At 42.0% G+C, this 22,570-nt stretch overlaps 2 protein-coding genes across 2 annotated transcripts; both read left to right on the forward strand.

Annotated features, from left to right (window-relative positions):
- Positions 1 to 4,711: 4,711 nt before the first annotated feature.
- On the forward strand, positions 4,712 to 8,872 carry ppil3 (peptidylprolyl isomerase (cyclophilin)-like 3). Its single transcript, XM_084307730.1, has 6 exons — positions 4,712 to 4,803; positions 5,042 to 5,116; positions 5,977 to 6,070; positions 6,201 to 6,268; positions 7,067 to 7,185; positions 7,648 to 8,872. The coding sequence occupies exons 1-6, from the start codon at positions 4,801 to 4,803 to the stop codon at positions 7,772 to 7,774; spliced, it is 486 nt and encodes a 161-aa protein (XP_084163856.1). The 5' UTR covers positions 4,712 to 4,800; the 3' UTR covers positions 7,775 to 8,872.
- A 126-nt stretch (positions 8,873 to 8,998) lies between these two features.
- On the forward strand, positions 8,999 to 22,562 carry LOC311224100 (3-oxoacyl-[acyl-carrier-protein] reductase FabG). The gene is made up of 8 exons (XM_084308922.1): positions 8,999 to 9,109; positions 9,273 to 9,443; positions 10,739 to 10,917; positions 11,125 to 11,218; positions 11,342 to 11,411; positions 11,829 to 11,865; positions 13,892 to 13,955; positions 20,035 to 22,562. Exons 1-8 carry the CDS (start codon positions 9,086 to 9,088, stop codon positions 20,191 to 20,193), a joined length of 798 nt encoding a protein of 265 aa, XP_084165048.1. The 5' UTR covers positions 8,999 to 9,085; the 3' UTR covers positions 20,194 to 22,562.
- The last annotated feature ends 8 nt before the right edge of the window (positions 22,563 to 22,570 follow it).

Genomic DNA, 22,570 nt, shown 5'->3' on the forward strand with positions numbered 1-22,570 from the left:
TTGGATAAGCCTTGTGGACCCAACTCTTTAGATGAGGGAACGGGTACATACGCACACAATACGCGACCACTGATGGATCCGTAGGGCTTGGATAAGCCCTATGGACCCAACTCTTTAGATGAGGGAACGGGTACATACGCATACAATACGCGACCACTGATGGATCCATGGGGCTTGGATAAGCCTTATGGACCCAACTCTGACCACTAATAAAAATGTAACTACACTAACGTTATAAGAGCTAACATTGCTACCTACTGTACAAGTGCATTGGTTTAGTGCATTTCCTACTTCCGGTTGCTACTGAACGGACATGTTTGTGCGGACCTGTTCTCCCAAACTGGTCAGCAAATGACTTACTTACTTACTTACTTACTTACTTACTTACTTACTTACTTACTTACTTACTTACTTACTTACTTACTTACTTACTTACTTACTTACTTACTTACTTACTTACTTACTTACTTACTTACTTACTTACTTACTTACTTACTTACTTACTTACTTACTTACTTACTTACTTACTTACTTACTTACTTACTTACTTACTTTCTCAAAGCAAAGAGTGACACACTCCAGGCCACGGAGAAATTCCTGGCAGACGTAGCCCCTCAGCTCTACCTCTCCACCAAGACTATCACTCCAGCCACTCTCTCCACCCTCACCACCTGCCTCACAGACATCAAAACATGGATGCAAAATAACTTTCTCAAATTAAACTGCAATAAATCAGAAATCATCATCGGTCCAAAATCCCTCACCAGCCACACCCAGGATTTCACCCTAAATACTGGTGGTACCATTGTCACCCCCTCCACTCACGTCCGTAACCTTGGCATCATCCTGGACTCCCCCCTTTCTTTCCTCCCCCATGTGAACCACATAACCAAATCGGCCTTCTATCACCTCCGGAACATTGCTCGTCTTCGCCCCTCCCTATCACTCTCCGCTGCTGAAACACTGGTTCATGCATTCATATCATCAAGACTAGATTACTGCAACAGCATCCTCTACGGCTCACCAAACACTATTCTCAATAAACTCCAATATGTCCAAAACTCTGCTGCCCGCATGCTCACCTCCACCCGTCGCTCTGATCACATCACCCCTGTCCTCCACGACCTCCACTGGCTTCCAATCAAATACAGGATACATTTTAAAATACTACTCATCACATTTAAAGCCCTCAACAACCTTGCCCCTCCGTACCTGTCCGACCTCCTCCACCGTCACACGCCCACCCGTCGCCTTAGGTCTGCAGATGCCAACCTCCTAACACCTCCCACGACCAAGCTCCGGACCTGGGGCGACAGGGCCTTTGCTGCTGCTGCCCCCTCCCTCTGGAATGCCCTCTCCAGCCATATCCGTGATGCAAACACCCTGACATCTTTTAAATCAGCCCTCAAAACTCACCTTTTCAATCTTGCTTTTGACCTCTAATTCTGTCGGTTTTATTTTATTTTGTCATGTATTATTTTTGTTCTGTTTTGTTCTGTTTTTTGTTTTGCCATAGTTTGTCTCTCCTGCCCATGTAAAGCGTATTTGAGCACCTGGAAAAGCGCTATATAAGATAGATGTATTATTATTATTAACATAAGATGCTTGAGGTCCGACAACGGAACCGAGTTCACAAATAGAGAGTTCCAATCACTGTTGAGAAGGAACAAGATAAGACACGAGACGTCATGTCCGTACTCCCCACACCAGAACGGAGTGGCAGAGAGGGAAGGACGTACTCTTTTCGAAATGGCTAGGTGTAAGCTAATAGCTGGTAACTTACCTAAGAGCCTATGGCATTATGCGGTACAAGAAGCCGCTTACACCAGAAACAGGTGCTTTAATAAGCACACGGGCACCACCCCGTATACAGTACTGACAGGAAAGAAATGTAATATAGCTAGAATGTGCACATTTGGATCAGTGTGTTATGCTTACCAGCAGAACAGAGGAAAGCTTGAGTCCAGATGTGAAAAAGGACTCTTTGTAGGGCACGACAAAGGAAGCCCCGCTTTCCTAGTCTATTATCCTGGTAAAGGGAAAGTGCAGAAACACAGGCTAGTCAAATTTGTCACAAAGACAACATGTGAGAACGAGACACAGACAGAGGAGCCAGAGCTGGACTCCAGAGTAAGGTGTGAAGAAACAGAGACACCTCAGCCTACTGTACTTAGCACAGTCGTGCAGACAGACAGTCAGCAACCCCCAGAGGACGATGACGAGGAGCACCCGAGGGTGATGTCACATGCCCCAAGCAGTGGGAGGTATCCCTCACAGGAACACAAACCCCCAAAGTATCTGACAGACTATGCCCGGGGAGAAAGTGACGAGGATGACAGTACACTTACCAGCATTGATTACTGCTACAGAGTAGTAAGTGGAGTACCTCAGACCTTTAAAGAGGCCATAGTGTCCCCCTGAATCAAGTAAATGGGAGAGAGCAATGGATGAGGAGATGAGGTCCCTAGAGGACACCTTTACTCTAACCAAGTTACCAGAGGGCAGACAGACAGTGGGAGGAAAATGGGTGTACTCAATCAAGGAGGGTATTGAAGGCCACGACAAGTACAAAGCCAGGTTCGTAGCTAAATGTTTAAATACGGAAGGAGGGTGGCTACATGTTTAAATACAGAAGGAGGGTACTCCATGTTTAAATACAGAATGAGTGGATTCTATGTTTAAATACAGAAGTGGATTCTACGTTTAAATACAGAAGCGGATGATTTGATCATCGCAGCAGACAACACTAGAGACCTAGGCAGGTTAAAGCATTTTCTAGGCATGGACTTCGAACAGTCTGCCAGTTGTGTAAAAATATCCCAGAAGAGATATGTGGAAAAGATCCTGAAACGTTTTGACATGCAAGAATGTAGAACAAGGGAAACACCATGTGATCAAAAACTAGACTACCAAGAGGATGCTCATAAATTGACAGATGTAAAAATGTACAGAGAAGCTGTAGGTAGCCTCATTTATTTGACAACATGTACTCGCCCTGACCTATGTTTTGTAGTGAGTAAATTGTCACAGCATTTTGCTGACCCCACAGAGGAGCACTGGATTACAGCAAAACATGTTTTTCGTTATCTCAAAGGTACAGCAGATAAACAGCGTTGTTTCAGAAAGAGCAGCGAGGGCTTAGGGCTTAAAGCCTACAGTGATGCAGACTGGGCGGCAGACACCACAGACAGAAGAAGTACCACAGGGTATTGTGTGAGTTTGAACACAAACAGCTCACTGGTTTCGTGGAATACAAAGAAGCAGCCCACAGTGGCACTATCAACTTGTGAAGCCGAATACATGGCTCTAGCTATGACAATACAGGAATGTATTTATCTAGAACAACTGCTCGAAGGAATGGATACCTATGTATATAAGAAAACTGTTGTTTATGAAGACAACCAGGGAACCATTGCGATTGCTACAAACCCTGTGTGCCGACAGAGGTGTAAACATGTGGATATAAAATATCATTTCATCAGATCTGTCATCAGGGAAGAAAGGATGACACTGATTTATTGTCCGACAGACGACATGGTAGCAGACGCTATGACGAAGCCTGTTTCCAAACTGAAATTGAGAAGATTTGCAGAGGTCATGTTTGGTGTGTAAATATTGACTGTTATGTAGTATTGACTGCCATATTCTTTTTGATGCTCTAAACTGTATTATTTTCTTTGAAGAATTGTTTTTGAAAAGTTGTACAGTATACAAGACAGCCGTAAGTGGGGGTGTTAAAGTTATGTGATGTATACGATTGCATGTAACTGTATAACTGTTTCCACAAGAGGGCGCTATAGGCGGAGCTATTAATGCTGGCGCCGGGTAAGAGGTATAAAAGGAGATGTTAACTCCCCCTCTGTCTCTTTCCCATCTACCTCAAACTGAGAGAAGGTATCATGTACTGCTAGTATGCAATGTGATAATAAACCACGCCGGTTAATGGCTAAGTGAGAAGACCTTGTCGTCATGACCAACTTATTGTTGCCCCATAAGTGACTCTGTCAACAGTCCCCCACCCACCAACCCCTCCCCCCCACCCCACCCACCCAACCACCTCCAATGTACAGTCCCCCCCCCACCCACTCAACCCCACCCCACCTACCCAACCTCCTCCAATGTACAGTTTCTACGTCAAATGTATTTTTTTATAATGTATTATCTCTTTTCTGGACTCTTTTTGTATCACAAACAGTACTGTATTTGCAAATCTGGTATGTCATAAATGTATAGATGTAGCAGTAGGCCTACTGTCTATCTGTATGTCGTGTATGTCATATTATGATGAATTGAAAATGGGGGACCCTGATGTAAACAAGACGAAAGTCTTTCTCTGGTCTGCATCCCCTTAACAATTGTATGTATTGAGCTGTACTGTACTGTACCCATTCCGCAATCTGTTAATAAAGTGTTCAATCAATCAATCAATCAATCAATCAATCAATCAATCAATCAATCAATCAATCAATCAATCAATCAAACTCCCACTGCATGAAATACGAAAATCAATAGTGATGATAATACAAGAAAGTAATACCTAAATAATAAATATACATAATTACATTATTTTAATTCTAATAATTAGCTTTACATTGGTTATTTAAACATGGGCCACACAAGTAGCTAAATTACCGTACATTACCCTAACGTTACCTGTATTAGATTAACTTTCTATGCGGAAACCAAACATTGGGTAGTTGTATCTGGTCGGACGTGTTTCTCTGATACACACCCGGTCGCCGAGGCGCAAAAAACCACAACAATTAAGTTATTATATGCAAACACGCAAATTGGACGAAAATGGTATGAAGTCCTCCACTTTATCAATTATATAGATTCAATTACGTACTAATACCTATGTTACATCAGAATTTGATGAAATAACTTGATAAATGTAACGTTACATGTGTTGGCGGAGCTAACATTTTAGCCAGGGACATGCATTACATGCCGCTAACGTTAAGTTGAGGCAGTCATCGTTGTCGGTGAGTGATGAATGAATGGTCATTATTTTCTCTTGACTGTAATATGCTTTTTTCAGGCTGTTACTCTTCACACAGACCTGGGGGACATTAAAATCGAGTTGTTCTGTGAACGCACCCCGAGGAGTTGTGAGGTGAGGTGATCGAAAGGGATACAATTTGTTTGATTTAAATAAGGAATTGGTTGTAATTACAGGCTGATTGATTGATTGAAAATTGTACACATTGCAGAATGGGTACAGTACAGCTCAATACACACAATTGTTAAGGGGATGCAGACCAGAGAAAGACGTTTGTCTTGTTTACATCAGGGTCCCACATTTTCAATTCATAATGGCATGATTGATTGATTGATTGATTGATTGAAAACTTTATTAACAGATTGCAGAATGGGTACAGTACAGCTCAATACATACAATTGTTAAGGGAATGCAGACCAGAGAAAGACTTTCGTCTTGTTTACATCAGGGTCCCCCATTTTCAATTCATCATAACATATGACACACACGGCATACAGATAGACAGTACTGCTACATCTATACATTTATGACATACCAGATTTGCAAATACAGTACTGTTTGTGATATAAAAAGAGTCCAGAAAAGATAGTATATACATTTGACGTATAAAATGTACATTGGAGGAGACATTTATGACATACACAACATACAGATATAAGAATCTAAGGGGGATGCAAGGTGCATGCATAGGGAGGGGGGGGGGGTTTGGACATTTACATAGGCCAGTTTCGAATTGCAGCCTCCCGTAGGTGCTCTTTGAGAGCGGTTTTGAAGGTGGGTAGGGATTCACCTTCAGGTGGGTAGTGGCTAACTGTATACGTTCTCTTATAACATCCAATAATTGGACACCGTTTTTGGCTTGTCGTACTGGACTGATCCAAACGCATCCTGTATATTATTTGTCAATGGCTTGTGAATATTTTTTTCTGGGTATTAATTATAGGCCTTGATAACACATCTGGTTTTATCCATAGAACTTCCTTGCCTTGTGCGCCAGTGGGTTTTACAATGGCTCCGTCTTCCATCGAAACATCAAAGGCTTCATGGTTCAAACTGGAGACCCCACCGGTATGGTGCTGCTATTTCTCTCTTCTGCCATTCATTCCAACTTCAGTACTACATTTAAACTAAATTCATATCCTTGATTTCTGTTTACCATATCTTTGACATGTTCCCTGACCTTGATAAAACGATCCAGGGACGGGAAAAGGAGGAACGAGTATATGGGGGCGCAAGTTTGAAGATGAGTTCAGTGAACACTTAAAAGTGAGTACCTCCTTGAGATGGAGTTACCAAGGTAAGGTTCTCTAAAACCTGATCAGTCAAGGGTGACTTCACGCTGGAGCCTTTTCAACCAGTATTTTTTGCTGTGAAACCCTGTTTTTGCTGGCATGTGTTTTGTCTTTCTAGAGATTGAATAGACCAAATGTGTCTATGAAACAAGTAAAATATTCTACCAGTGCAGTAAGCTAATTTGGCTTGGCAAATATCTAGCATTCTCTTTCCTGATTGGATAAAGTGGGAAGCGATACCAGGAAATGTATTTTCTGTTTACTGCAGAGACCCACGTTACTCACCAAACACTATATCATTAATGGCTGTCATAATGTAGAGCTATTTAACACATATTTTAAAAAGAAAATACCACTTACACCTCCTTTTAAGTGAAGTTATACTATTTTACCTATGCTAACCATTTAGGGCAGCCACAGACATGCACCCGGGGACCAACTCCAGTTGGAATGCCAGTACCTTGGGCAAGGGCAAGGGCATAAGTGCCTAGCATACATGTCTTTTGGTGTGGGAGCAAACGAACCAGAGTACCCGGGGGTACTGGTGATTTTAAGGGGTGGCCTGAGAAGAGGTAGAGGCCCCGTGGCAAACCCACTGCCTGAAGGAAACTCATGCAAACACAGGAGAAAATGCAAACTCCACACAGAAACAGCCCCCCCCCCCCCCTTCAATGTCGAACCCACAACCTTCTTGCTGTGAAGCAACAATGTGTTTTTGTGTTTGACGTTGCCACCACCTCACTTCTGTGTTCTTAACTCTTTCTTTTTGCAGCATAATGTAAGAGGAGTGGTTTCGATGGCGAACAACGGCCCCAACACCAACGCCTCTCAGTTTTTCTTTACCTACGCCAAGCAGCCACATCTGGACATGAAGTACACAGTGTTCGGAAAGTATGTGAACTAATAAGCCAGCGAAACATGTCTGCATTATGTCAGTGTTTGTGTATGAGCAGAGGTGAAAACTAAGTAACTAATTATTTATTTACTTAAACGCTTTACTCTACCTAGAAAAAATATGAAACTGAGCTCAGGAGGAACAGGAGGTGCTCTTTAGTATGGAGATTCAGATACCAAACGAAAGGGAAAACACAGACTGACTAACTAACTAACTACAGTGTTTCCCATTAATTACCTAGACTGTGGCGGCCCCACAGACAGACAGACAGACAGACAGACAGACCTCCCTCCGACTCTGCAGCGTAGGCTCTGCTCTCAATAGTGAGTTAGAGAGAAAAGGACTGGAGTACTGAACCAGACTGTGCGAGCAGAATAACTGTGTTAGGACACGAGTCATGACCTCAAATCAATTGTACCCACTTGACTAAAACTATTATCCTCTCTTTCACCACGTAGGATCATCGATGGCTTGGAAGCCCTGGACGAACTGGAGAAGCTGCCCGTCAATGAGAAGACGTTCCGTCCCCTGACTGAGACTCGGATAAAGGACGTGACTCTTCACGCCAACCCTTTCGCTGGATAGACGACTAGACCAGGGGTTCTCAAACTTTTTTATACCATGACCCCATTTTATTTAGGATTTTTTTTGGTGACCCCACACTTAATGTATCGTGTAATTTCAACGTGGAATTAAATAATATCAAAATAAAAGCACACGTTGTTGAACTTGATCATGCATATTTATTAGAACATTTTATTACAGCACTGTTATCAATAGACATTTATAAAAACAAGGCATATTTAACCAAAATATGTTGCCAGAACATAATAATAAAAAGAAAAAAGCCAATACATGACCCCACTGTCACCTACCCATGACCCTACTTTGGGTCACGACCCGTAGTTTGAGAACCGCTGGACTAGACAACTAGACGATACACGGTGCAACGACATGCGTGATGGAACACAATGACACATGCTAAGAAATTTTCACAGACAGCCAAAGATATGTCCTTTGCACCAGTAAGAACAGTGTAACATGCTGAGGCCTTGGTGAAAACAAATGTATAGGCCAGTGGGTGAAACAAGTATTCATGTCAGGGCCCTCATGCTATGCACAGACTGATAATATCTGATAATATGACCCAGGTAGCCCCCCATCTGAGAAGATGATCCGTTGTTGGATATGATTTAGTATAGAATACTGTAGATGGGGACATAACAGTGGAGAGAGTGAAACTTATGACAATTCATTATTCATCCTCACAATGTGATGACTTCTAGGAACTTTAAATTATTAAGAAATTAAACTATTCATTTTGACATCCTAGTAGTGTTATAGATCCCATAGCCCAGAAGAACGTTTCCATGGGAATTGCCATTTTTGATCTAGCTGCACCATACCTAAACCATAACCACTTGCACCATCTAGAAATAATTATATAATTATATATATATAAGAATACAAGCGCAAACGTCCTTCCTGGCTATGGCATCTAGACATTACCTTCCTGGAACCTCTCCATGGTCCCTGCTAGAGTTTGACTTTAGAGGTCTGTACGATTGTAGTAGATGCACAGACGGGATTTGGTAGGTTATGTATATAAATGGCCAATGTTTTGTACACGTTTTATAATGACTTCTTGGCTGTTTTTTCCGTTTATAAATAAAATTATTTTGTATGGAAGTTTGTATTGTCGAATTTGTCACAGTATGTTTCGATAAAATCCAAAGATTGTATGAATTTGTAAAACTACAAATCTGTCTCTTTCTTATTACGTCATTGTACGTCATCTCTATATGACGACCAGAGCCAACCACGCGAGTGCAGTCGGTGCAGACTTGCAGTCCAATTTCATAACAGCTTGACAAGCAAATCTGTCCCACAGAAGTTATGGCTTCAGGCGACGCTTTCAAAGTAAGAATGTGTTCTTTGCATTCAATGTGACTAACTTCCTAGTCAGTTTTTTTCGTTGAATCCGTATTGCTTACACAACTACCGCGTCCATTAAGTAAACATATGGGTAGCTGTCAACTGTTTATTTACTGGGTCCAAATGTACGTCTACTTGTTGTTTTCAGGTGGCCTCGCTGAAAGGCAAAGTGGCGCTGATCACCGGGGCCAGCTCCGGCATCGGGGCGGGGACGAGCATCATGTTCGCTCAGCTCGGTGCACTGCTGGCACTGAACGGGCGCGACGTGGAGAACCTCACCAAAATAGCCAAACAATGTCGAGAAAATGGGGCAGCGGAGGTACAATGAGACATATTAATAGAGCAACAATCTTGTACTATACTGTCCTTCAACATTCAGCTTGACGTAATGTCACATATTCCACTTGTGTGCCAAAGTACTCAACCCATACTGTATGAACTCTTGCCGATAATCTATACTCTATCCATATAACAATGTATAATAACAATGTACAATAACACTACACACAGTATACTTGTATCTATAGGCCTAGCTGTGTATATATCCATATGCCTGCTCATTCATCAGAGTTCAATGAATGAATGAAAACTTTATTTAACAGATTGCAGAATGGGTTTGATTGATTGATTGATTGAAAACTTTATTAACAGATTGCAGAATGGGTACAATACAGTACAGCTCAATACACACAATTGTTAAGGGGATGCAGACCAGAGAAAGACTTTCGTCTTGTTTACATCAGGGTCCCCCATTTTCAATTCATCAGGACATTTATGACATACAAATATATGGTACTGTGTAAGAAATCTGAACTTCCGAAGAGGAAGAAACTGTACTGGGGGGGATTTTGACATTTACAGGGGCCAGTAGACTGGTGTATTACCATAGTGCATTTATACTCGTACCACTGTATATAAAAAATACTATTTGTTTATCTATTTACTCTGTAGCTTTGTCATATGTATGTCATATGTATATGCCACATATTGACATGTATACTACAATGCACTTGACTGCTACTTTGTACTCTGGCTAGATGCCATCGTCATTCCATTGTACTCTATACTTGTGAAATGACAATACATTTAATCTAATCAAAGCCAAGTGATACGATTTGAGGCCTGGGTGATCTGAAAACTTAAATTATGCATAGATTGACTTCAAGCAATTTAATTTGACTAACTACATGTTCTATAAATGCCATTGTCGCAGGCATATTATGTTAGTGATATTTGTGCACCATCTGGAAGCAACATTCATGGCCCGTGTGTGTGATAACCCAGCCCCTGCTTGTTGTGTGTGTGATCACCCAGCCCCTGCTTGTTGTGTGTGTGATCACCCAGCCCCTGCTTGTTGTGTGTGTGATCACCCAGCCCCTGCTTGTTGTGTGTGTGATCACCCAGCCCCTGCTTGTTGTGTGTGTGATCACCCAGCCCCTGCTTGTTGTGTGTGTGATCACCCAGCCCCTGCTTGTTGTGTGTGTGATCACCCAGCCCCTGCTTGTTGTGTGTGTGATCACCCAGCCCCTGCTTGTTGTGTGTGTGATCACCCAGCCCCTGCTTGTTGTGTGTGTGATCACCCAGCCCCTGCTTGTTGTGTGTGTGATCACCCAGCCCCTGCTCGTCCCCGGGGACCTCACTGACGAGGACACGGTGAAGAAGACGGTGGAACAAACCATCGCTCACTTTGGTCGACTGGACGTCCTGGTCAACAGCGCTGGCATCCTGGCCATGGGCAGCATCGAGACGACGGACCTAGCTCAGTACGACAAGGTCATGAACGTCAACGTCAGGTGGGATGATGTCGGATGATGTCGCAGACTGTAAAGGTCACGGAGAGGTCGCTATAATAATGGAATGTAAATACACCCGTTGACTGGACGCTACTACTCCTTTATTTGTTTGCAATTCGGGATCTTTTAAATGTATATTGTAAACAAAAGACCCATCGTCCCAATTTCAGTGATGGTGTTTCCTTCCTTGATGCTTCCATCTTTCAGATCTGTGTACCATCTGACTCAACTGTGTGTGCCCCACCTGGTCAAGACCAAAGGCTCCATAATCAACGTATCCAGTGTCAATGGACAGAGATCAGTGGGTATTATACGCCTGTGTGTGTGTGAGTGAGCCTGTGTGTGAGCGTGCAGCTGCTATCTATCCTATGAAGCATTACTGTGAACACATGGTTCTTGATGCAGTCATGTTTTCTTCCTGTAGTTCCCTGGTGTTCTGGCCTATTGCATGTCAAAGTCTGCCATCGACCAGTTCACACGCTGTACAGCACTTGGTGAGTGACACCCCCCTCCATGAACGTTAAAGCCCCAATCCGTTATCTAATTGTAACCTGTGTAGCCCCACCACTAGACATGTTTTCATTCTCTAGTTGATTAAGCTCTTGATTATGAGGACTAACACCAGACAACAAATAGTTTTTAAATTGTATTTGCTGTAGTTTGTGACTGTAAAATGTTTGTTTGTAAACATTATTGAAAAACAGATCTATAATCTGATTAGCAAAGGGTTATGAATGTTCCAAATAGCATATTTACAGATCAAACTTCAATTATGTATGTGAATAACTTACTGTGATCACAGATGGGGCCTGTAAGACTAATAAAAACAGGATAAACAGGATTAACAATGGTTGAAAACACATCATCAAGACACATCATCAATGACTTCTTCTTTCTGCCTCTTATTTCAGAGCTGGCGTCAAAGCAAGTCAGAGTGAACTCCGTCTGGTAAATCCACTTCACATTTTATTGTATCAAATAACCAAGCTCATTCACATTTCCTTGCCCATTCATACTGTGGGGAATACCGCACTTCATAATACAGTTAACTCAAACTTGCTGAAATCCTTTGCTTTGCAGGTTTCAAAGTGAGCAGAAATAGTAGAGGAGATTCTGAAAAATGACATCTCTAAGCATGAGATTTAAAGTTCCTGACTTGTTTAGTTTAAATAATTCCTGTGAGTCTATGGAACACATCTGTATGTTTATTTTTTCTTCAATCAAATGTATTGTTTGGTATTCACTAAGCTGTTGGTCGAGGGACCCTGGTAAATCGTTAACATTATTGCTAACGTAAGTAACGTTAGCAGCTAGCATCCATCACTACGAATGTAAAGTTAAGCTAAAGCTAGAGAGACGAGTAAATAGCAGAATGTCACAGTGCTTCTACAAGGCAGGGCCCGCAGGTGCTAGCATCGACCATAACTAAGCTCAGCCAAAGCTACACATCTCTACCAACTTCCCTTCGCTGTTTAGGGGCTGTACTGTAATGTTTTTATCCTCTTGTATTTAGCTGTTTTTATATTCTTGTGTTGTTAATTCTGTATCACGTGAAGCACTTTGCAAAATTTTTGGAAAAGATGCTATATAAATAAAAACGTACTTACTTACTAACGTTACCCCCGACCTATCAAATCAAATCAAATGTATTTGTAAGGCCCGACAACACACGTTAATGTCCCCATGGGCCGGACACGTCTTCTTTAAACAAGTCAAGAAGAAACATCACAATAAATCAAGAACAAAACAGAGAAAACACCATATAATCCAATATAAAATGTAAAATAAATAAATGCAACACTCCCGGACATACCCCAAGCGAAGGTAAGGAAAAAAGCACCCCATGCAATGTGGAGGGGAGAAACCTTAGAAGGGTCGTTTTTAAATGGGGATCTTTGATAGCATCAAACTCACAAGTCAAGAAAGTAAAAAAAAGAAGAAAACAAAGAAAATAAATATATGATGAATTGATATCCAATTCAAGCAGTAGTATAGTATTCCAAGTATTCCTCCAAGTCTATGATGCTGAGTGAATGTAGCATATTATTAACATATTATTAATTAACAGCCCATCTGAGGTTTCTCTCCTCCACGCCACCTGTGGTGCTTTTTTTCCTATTGCTAGGTTTTAGTGAGTCGTTCCTCATCTTCATTGGGGAAAGTCTGGGAGTGTTACATATATGGATTTTATGGTGGTTTTTGTTCCTGATCTATTGTGATGTTTCTTCTTGACCTGTAAAGCCCATGGGGACAATTCCATGTGATCTCGGGCTCTACAAATACATTTGATTTGATGTAGCATTAGCTACTGTCAAGAAATGCGCTACACTTCTGTCATAAGTCAACATGACGTGCATCTTGCTTTATTTAGACTCAACCAAAGCATTTTGTTCATGCTAACATTAGATACTTGGCTGTGTTAAACTGCAGCTGCACTTGCACTAAATGGTTGATTGCGGGCGGTGACTACAATGACCGTAGGGACTGGGATATGCAAATGAGTTCAACAGTGATTGGCCAGTCCACGTTGATGTTGGCTACTGTTCTGAATGGCTTGTTTCAATAGGGAGGGCTCTTCTCACAGCTGAATTGCAGAAACTGCACAAAGTACATAACAACAACCCCTCATTGTGTAAAAACAATGCAAAACACAGGAAAAGGCCATTTTTACAATAGGAGACCTTTTAAAGTGGTGTTTCTGCATCATTGCATGTGGGAACACAATTTTACACATGTAGATTAATAATAATACACTTTATTTGTATAGCACCTTTCATACAAGAATTGCAGCTCAAAGTGCTTCACAACAGAAAAAAGACAGATTGAATCAACGCATCGATTAGTTGATCAAATCGATGACTATTAGTGGATTTAAGAATGGATTTAGTTCGGGACACCTTTTTGTGGGACTGTATTGTGAGACTGTATTGTGTCTGATTTACTATAAATAACTTTGTTGCCTTTCCTTCACTAGCCCTGGTGTGATTATCACCGATGTCCACAGGAGAGCAGGGCTGGATGAGGAGCAGTACACCCAGGTAACCCACAGGGATGCAGCCAAAGACCCAGGCCATTACCAATACTCAAAGGGATGGTTTGGATTTTTGGATATTACGTTTTATGGAATACTAGCCAGTAGTCAAAAAGGTTTTAAACCACACCACAACGTGCAGGCGAAAGGGTTACCCGTCCAACACACAACCACTTGTCCACCAGCATTTCCAATTCTGCTATCACATAAGCACTATTTCGTTTCTTGAAAAAAGCCAGTGTTTTACTATGTGCTGGAGCCAGTTCACAGGTAAATGTGGCCTATCAGAACTCTGACCACGGGACTCAGTGAGTAAGCTAGTAGCTTCCACTACACTACTGGCAAGTATTTCATAATGTCCAAAAATCCAAACTATCCCTTTAAAAGGTATCCCAACAGTTTTCTTGTAAACGGCTCGCTTTTATTTATATTCCTATTTCCACTTAAATATATATTTTTCTATTCTATAGTCTACACGCTGAATACATTTCCTACCTCATATAACCCAGGGATTAAAGTTCTCCGTCAATTTGATTCCAAGTCGCGACGGATTTTCCGTCTATTGGCTACCTGGTATAATATGATTTGTAGAGGCATACAATCTATTTTGATGTCGGTATTAGGTAGCCTTTATAAATTATATATAATAGCATAGCCTACATATGCAACAGTAACTTGGGCATAACGCATTGCACAGACACTGAGCCCTGCGATGCCTGCATACAGTAAACTAACTTGATCGTTAATCTAACTGTTGTCCTTGTATCTTTACGCTTATGAAAACATTCAATAATATTTATAGGCTATAGCCTAGCGTACCCTCGTTTGGCCATAATAGCCTATTCTAAAATGGCTATCCGCTGTGGGCTATCTCCTCGCTGACGGACCAGTAGCCTATATCATATCATATTCCTATGTCTCCAAGGAATCGTGGGGCTCTGGGGAAGAAAGGTTGGGAACCCCTGCTATAGCCTATCCTTTATAATGTTATAGGCTATTTTATTTACAGTCGTCCGTTTATTTTTGCCATAGCCGGTCTCAGTTATGCTGTGGCTGAGACGGATCGGGATTAATGAAGCTGCTAGGAGACTGCTTCTCGTAAGGCTATGAATTAAAGCCACGATTGAAAATAATGTACTTCCTTTCTTGACAATAGCCTATAACAATAATACGAAAGAGAGCATACAAGAACAATGAATCTCACTGCCATGTAGCCTACGCGGCTACGCCATGTGTAGCCTGCCTATGTGATCAATAAAAACTTGAACTTGAATAAGCTCACAAATAGGATGTTGTCACAATGTAAATAAACATGTGCACTGAAAAGTTACAGTATGTAGATGGTTGATTATTTGTATGACAAAGTCAGTCAACCCTTGTAAAAAGTTGTATCAGTTTTACTTTTATTTAATGAATTGAAAACAGCATTGATATTACATAAAAGCAAACTGGCAATAGAAAAGATGTTCAAAATAATCTAGTTCCCTTAAAACGCTAACGCTATTAAATAAAAATATACAGTGGAGGTTAAAATAAGAATATGACTTGGCCTGAAAAAAAGTCCAGTCAGGAGATTTCTTTTTGCTTTAATCCCTGTATAACCTCTGCAAAGTCCATTTTCACTGTTTCCTTTGCTCTCACAATGTTTTAATCCCAGCTGTTTTGAGTTTCACTTTCGCTTTTCAAGAAGTTGTAATGAGTTTGACCTCCTTTCTTTGACTGAGGAAGATCGTATTGACCAATGATCTACTCGCTTCCAGTGCACTCTTTTTGTGTTCTACAACACCCCTCTGCTCATGGCGCGTTCCTGTGTCCATGTGATACACAATCTTCGAGGACCCCTTTTCTCATGTGTACTATAGCACCAATATCATCAACTAGTGGTGAAAAACTCCATTGGATACCTTTTAAATATCATCCGATACAGAGCACTGATATGTCTGGGTCACTGGGTAGTTAAAGGAGATATTCTTTCACCATTAGAGAGATCTCAACACCCTCCTGTGTGACAAGAATGCAGCAAAGCAAGTCACTTGGCTTTGATTTATGACATATGACACACGGTTCTTGGTATCAGATCTTTTTGGAACTTTCTTAACCCATCATGAAGTAGAATATAAATCCATTTTATTTCAATGTTTACAAACAATAGCAATGTAAACAAACCTTTTACTACCACAAAATACAATTGAAACCTCATTTACCTGTTGTCTAGTGTTAGTCTTTCTTATTTTTGGTGATAGGGTTACGCATTTATGTTTTGGATCACTGGTTGGGAGTTTAAGGTTTCAACTAATGTTGGACACCATGTTCCATGTTAATACAGGATATATTTTGTCCCAATAAAAGAACATCAGTCTATCTGATATACAGCCCAGTGGCGCTGAAGCATTATTTCCCCAGGGCAGACTCGGCGAGAACACATCTCGTTCCTTTTCAGCTATACTCTGCTTCACACTTATAATTGCACACTTTCACACCTGGGAGCTGCCCAGAACAAGCGGTCTTGTACTGTTGGCCACTAAGCAGCTCCGGAACCATCCAATCAGTGATGTAACCGGGATGTAAACTCTGGGGCTGCGCCTTAGACGATGAATAGGGCTTGTGGTGTAAAATGGTCATGGGTAGGCTGCTGTCAAAGTGTCCTGGAGGTGTTCCATTATCACCGTCTATGGCACGGCTCCCAGGGTGCGTCTTGATGACATCATCACTAGTCTCTCTGGTGTTTAAAGAGAGATTGGTCATGTTCACAAATCCAAACTGAGCTGTACAGTATTATATAAATGATTTTAGGGTGGATTTCTTTCCCATTCTTCCCCCTCTTAACACTTTCAGAGCCGGCCGTGTTTTCCTTTTTACCCCCTTGAATGCCCATCATCCACTTCAATGTTAGCGTTAATATCGCCTAATCTATGTTTTAAATTATGGCTATGTGTCTAATCTGCCCATCGCTTATCAATGACTCATTTTCCGGTCAACATTGTCGAAGCGGATTGTTTTTTTATCGGTTCATTTCCGTTTTATAGCATCTTGAAAAGCCCTCGTTTTCAAGGAAAATAAAAATATTCCATAATAAACAGAATATTCTAGAATACACTATTTATGAATCGTTTTCAAATAAACGCTAGATTATCGATAATGTGTACGTATGCACGCTATATAGGCGATCTGATCTATTATTTCCTGATCGCTCGCACAGCCTAACAGCCATATCACATATAGGGGAAAAGCTTATATTTCCGTGAAAACAGGTCTGATTATCCTAAGACTGGTAAAATAGATTCCTTACCTGAGATCAGATGGTATCCAAAAAGATTATTCCAATTCCTGATCGCCATTCCAAAAATCAATCCTTTTATTGATCCAATGCTACATACTGTAAACACATATTCCACGCTGTTCTGATGCTCCACAATGAATCCGATCGGCTCCGGGTACATGCGTGAGAAGTAAAATGTGGATTCCGGATGTTTTTTTCTCATCCATTTTCATTGAGTCCATTCCAAAAGGGTGCATTACCATCTGGGAGACGATAGGGGGCGCTTTTTTCACATCTGAGCTCCTGATGGGGCTGGTTTCCCAACGGTAGACTCGGTTGATGAAATATGAATTCAGATCGCTAATAAAAAAATAAAACTATTTGTCGTCGTGGGCATTCAGGGGGCGGGCTGATAACACGTGTTATGTCGTCCGTGGCATCCAAAGTGTTAAGCGCCTTGCTCAAGGGCACTTCAGTAGTGGGTGTTGAGGGAGGGGAGAGCTACCCTACTCTTACTGTAACCACCATACTGGTAAATGGTAAATGGCTGCTTTTTTATATAGCGCTTTTATCCAAAGCGCTTTACAATTAGTTACTTACATATTACCCATTCACACACCGACGGCGGAAGCAACCATGCAAGGTGCCAACCTGCTCATCGGGAGCAATTAGGGGTTAAGTGTCTTGCTCAAGGACACAACGACACGCTGCCCAGGAGGAGCGGGAATCGAACCGGGAACCTCCGGATTGCCAGACGACTGCTCTACCTCCTGAGCCACTGTCGCCCCACTGATACTGATGAGCCACGCTAGCATATCAGCCATTATATTACTGTCTGTAATTACCTCTGATGAGCCATGCACGCTAGCATATCAGCCATTGTATTACTGTCTGTAATCGCCTCTGATGAGCCATGCACGCTAGCATATCAGCCATTATATTACTGTCTGTAATCACCATACTGATGAGCCATGCACGCTAGCGTATCAGCCATTATATTACTGTTATCACCTCTGAGGAGCCAATGCACGCTAGCATATCATCCATTATATTACTGTAATCAACCACTGATGAGCCATGCACGCTAGCATATCAGCCATTATATTACTGTAATCAACCACTAATGAGCCATGCACGCTAGCATATCAGCCATTATTACTGTAATCAACCACTGATGAGCCATGCACGCTAGCATATCAGCCATTATATTACTGTAACCACCTCTGATGAGCCATGCACGCTAGCATATCAGCCATTATATTACTGTAACCACCACTGATGAGCCATGCACGCTAGCATATCAGCCATTATATTACTGTAACCACCACTGATGAGCCATGCACGCTAGCATATCAGCCATTATGTAAGGGATAATGTATAGCTACGAGGTCATTGTCGCAAAATAATTGACCGACACGGAGTTTAAAATACCGAGGCGCCTCGCAGAGGTGTTTTAAACGTCAGTGAAGGTCAATTATTTTGCGACAATGATCGAGTATAGCTATACATTATCCCGCTTATTACATGGCTAACTTACTAACAATATACCTAATTCATTTTACATCGACTCGCAACACTGGTTCTGGCTGCGTTCTGGCTCCGCTTGTCGCTCCGCCCCCTGTCATCGCCGGCAGCAGAACACCGGCAGTGTCTAATTGCACTGAAACAGTGTGTGTCAGTGGGCTTGATTGCGAACAGCTGCGCACAGCGGTCATTATTGTCCCACAGCGGTCATTATTGAAAAATAATGACCGCTGTCGGGGGGCTATTGACCAATCACAAGCAAGCATTTCGGCGAATGTGAAAACGCCATGTAATAAATTACTGTAACCACCTCTGATGAGCCATGCACACTAGCATATCAGCCATTATATTACTGTAACCACCTCTGATGAGCCATGCACGCTAGCATATCAGCCATTATATTACTGTAACCACCTCTGATGAGCCATGCACACTAGCATATCAGCCATTATATTACTGTAACCACCACTGATGAGCCATGCACGCTAGCATATCAGCCATTATATTACTGTAATCAACTGAGGAGCCATGCACGCTAGCATATCAGCCATTATATTACTTTATTACATGGCGTTTTCACATTCGCCAAAATGCTTGCTCGTGATTGGTCAATAGCGCTCGTCAGAGGTCCGATATTACTCGATAACGGACCTCTGTGGAACAATAATGACCGCTGTGCGCAGCTGTTTGCAATCAAACCCCACTGACACACACTGTTTCAGTGCAATTAGACACACCTGCCGGGCTGCCGGCGATAATGATAATCACTTTATTTGGGCTGACAGAGCCACAGAACAACTGCGTCTGCATTTGATCTCGTCTTGTCGATTTTGTAAAATGAATTAGGTATATTGTTAGTAAGTTAGCCATGTAATAAGCGGGATAATGTATAGCTATACTCTGTCATCATCGCAAAATAATTGACCTTCACTGACGTTTAAAACACCTCGCCGAGGTGGCTCTGTATTTTAAACTCTGTGTCGGTCAATTATTTTGCGACAATGACCTCGTAGCTATACATTATCCCTTACGTAATCACTGATGAGCCATGCACGCTAGCATATCAGCCATTATATTACTGTAACCACCACTCTGATGAGCCATGCACGCTAGCATATCAGCCATTATATTACTGTAACCACCACTCTGATAAGCCATGCACGCTAGCATATCAGCCATTATATTACTGTAACCACCACTATGATGAGCCATGCATGCTAGCATATCAGCCATTATATTACTGTAACCACCACTCTGATGAGCCATGCACTCTAGCATATCAGCTCCGCCTTCTCTCCACCAGTTCCTGGAGAAGTGTAAGCAGACCCACGCCCTCGGCCGTCCAGGGGAAGTGGAGGAGGTAGCCCAGGCCATCGCCTTCCTGGCGTCCGATGCCGCCAGCTTCATCACAGGCGTCACCCTGCCCGTCGACGGAGGGCGTCACGCCATGTGCCCACGATAGCACCCTGCCTGTCGCCATGTTTCACTCCCAATACAGGACCTGAAACTAGTCACGTCTGTGTTTTTTCTTTTGTTGTCGAAGATGACAGGAGTTGAAATGCTCCTCCAGAGGCCTGTTGAGTTGAGAGACGGTGGCTGAAGAGCGCCCTCCTGTGGTGGAGACTGGGAGTGGGACAAAGAGCCGCTCTGCTTTCACAGGACACAATTGTCTTGTTTCATTTGCTCTCTGGCAGTAGTCTAGTCATATGTCAGGTGTGCAATACATAGAAACAATTTGAATATGCCTTGGCAGAAGCAGATGATTAAAATGCATTATATATGGAGTTGTGTGTGTCAGAAAAGTGAAAAAACAAATGTCACTGCAGTCTGTCTGTTTACAAAGGCAGGGCCCACAATCTTGTTAACAAACATATTCTAGGCAAATCACCCTCCTCAAACGGCGTAGTACACCTTTAAACATGGTAATTTTGCCATGTGGCCATTTAGGTTTCTGAGTTATTTGTTTTACGACAGACATTTGAAACTTGAACACAAATATTTATTGAATTTACCTGTTGAATGGTTGGACTTTCTAAACTGAACATAATATACCAGTATTAATCAGAAATGTTCTCCGTTTTGTATACTGTGGTAGGTTAGGGTTGTGTAGCACGGGAGGACCTCCATGCTTATAGACCATAGGCTGGAGGAACAGACTATCATTGCTATGCATTTACAGTAAAAAAAAATATATATATATTAAAAGACATTAAGGAATAAAAATGGGCATATGTCCCATTGCACAGTCTGATTGTTCAGTACAGTTTGATTATTAAAAAAACAAAACACAAAAAACATACATTTCTTTAGAGCCCCAAGCGACCAAAGATGTTCCTCTGAAAACCTGAACTCAATGCTTGGCTGTGAATGTGAAAGCCCATGGAAATTTAAATAACATTTAAATAGCACAAAAAAAGACCCACTGTGTATTATAAAGTTTGCATAATTATCGAATCCGGCTGCCAGCGTTGCCTCCGGCTTGGCCGGCCGTCATACTGGCTCAATTAGCAGAGTCAGTGGGAGGGAAGCCGGTGGGTGGTAATCTGGTCGTTGTAAACAGCGGTCAGGGCGCAGGTCGGTCAGGGCGCCTGCACAGCGAGGAAGGGAGATGTCGAGGGTAGTGTGAGCCTCCCACACGTTACACCTCACCAATGAGAGTCCGCGCTGGCAGGTGAAAAGAAGTGGCTGGCTGACTCCACGAGTATCTATCAACCCTCCCTAGACCGACCAGTGGGGGGCACATGCGAGCAACGACCAGGAAGGGGAGGAGGGGAATTGGCACGACAAAATTGGGATGGGAGAAAAACAGAAAAAAACAGGATGAGAAAAAGTGGGGAAAGAAATAGTTTGCATAATTATGATAATTATACACATTTACATGGTGAAGTAAAAAAAAACGAAAACAAAAAGTTGTAAAATGCTAGCTCGATAATGTGTTGAATTTGCCTTGTTTTTATACGGTACAATGTTCCCTTTTAAGGAAGGTATGTATACTATAGCCCTGCTGAGAGAATCGACAAGATTAGAAGATACAAGTGTCAATTATCGCAGCACCATTATGTCACCTCTCTCACCCCAGATGGTTCCCCCAGGCACCTTTATTTTTTCTGTAGAACCGAGGCAGCATCTTCACACACTTCTGAGTTCACACTGTGGTGTCATTAGACCCACTTTAACGTGGGAGGAATCACACAGCAGTTGTACATAGGAGGACACTTTAGTGTGGGGTAGAATAGCTAACAGAGAATAGACAGTCCACCTGTGCTATGCTAGGCACACGCATAATATATACCTGAATGAGAAATGTGATGTTGAGATCCGTCGACCTGAATTGCTCTGAAAGACACAATATCTATTGCACTTTATATTACAATATACAGTACATATACATGTATAAATAATACATAATAGTCATAACAAAATAGGACATATTGCAAATGCAAATACAACTCTTCCATATTTCTGTACACATCTCTTCTCTTTTTCGGTGAATGTTGCAGAGTGTATTTTAGAAACTAAAAAGTTATCAGACCATAAAAGGGAAGAAGACACATCGTGGTCCACGAGAGAGAGATGATGGACATGAGACGTTCATATCATTTTCTGGGCATCCAGGTCTTGTATTTACAGAAACAAGTCTCTGAAAGAAGCTTATTATATTTTCCAAAGGTGGATTAGTGCCAGACGTCCCCAGTATTCCTGCGTTTCCACGGGTCCATCCCTCTCTGGCGCCACCTACTGTTTCTGCAGTCCAAGCATATTGTGTGGGAGGACCACGGGGGTCTGTCGTTCTGTAAACCTGGAGAAACCCCCAGTCCGCCCCTCCCTGTGTAGCCACT

The sequence above is a fragment of the Notolepis coatsorum genome (genome assembly GCF_963971535.1).
Source record: "Notolepis coatsorum genome assembly, chromosome: 2".
NCBI classification, from domain to species: Eukaryota; Metazoa; Chordata; class Actinopteri; order Aulopiformes; family Paralepididae; genus Notolepis; species Notolepis coatsorum.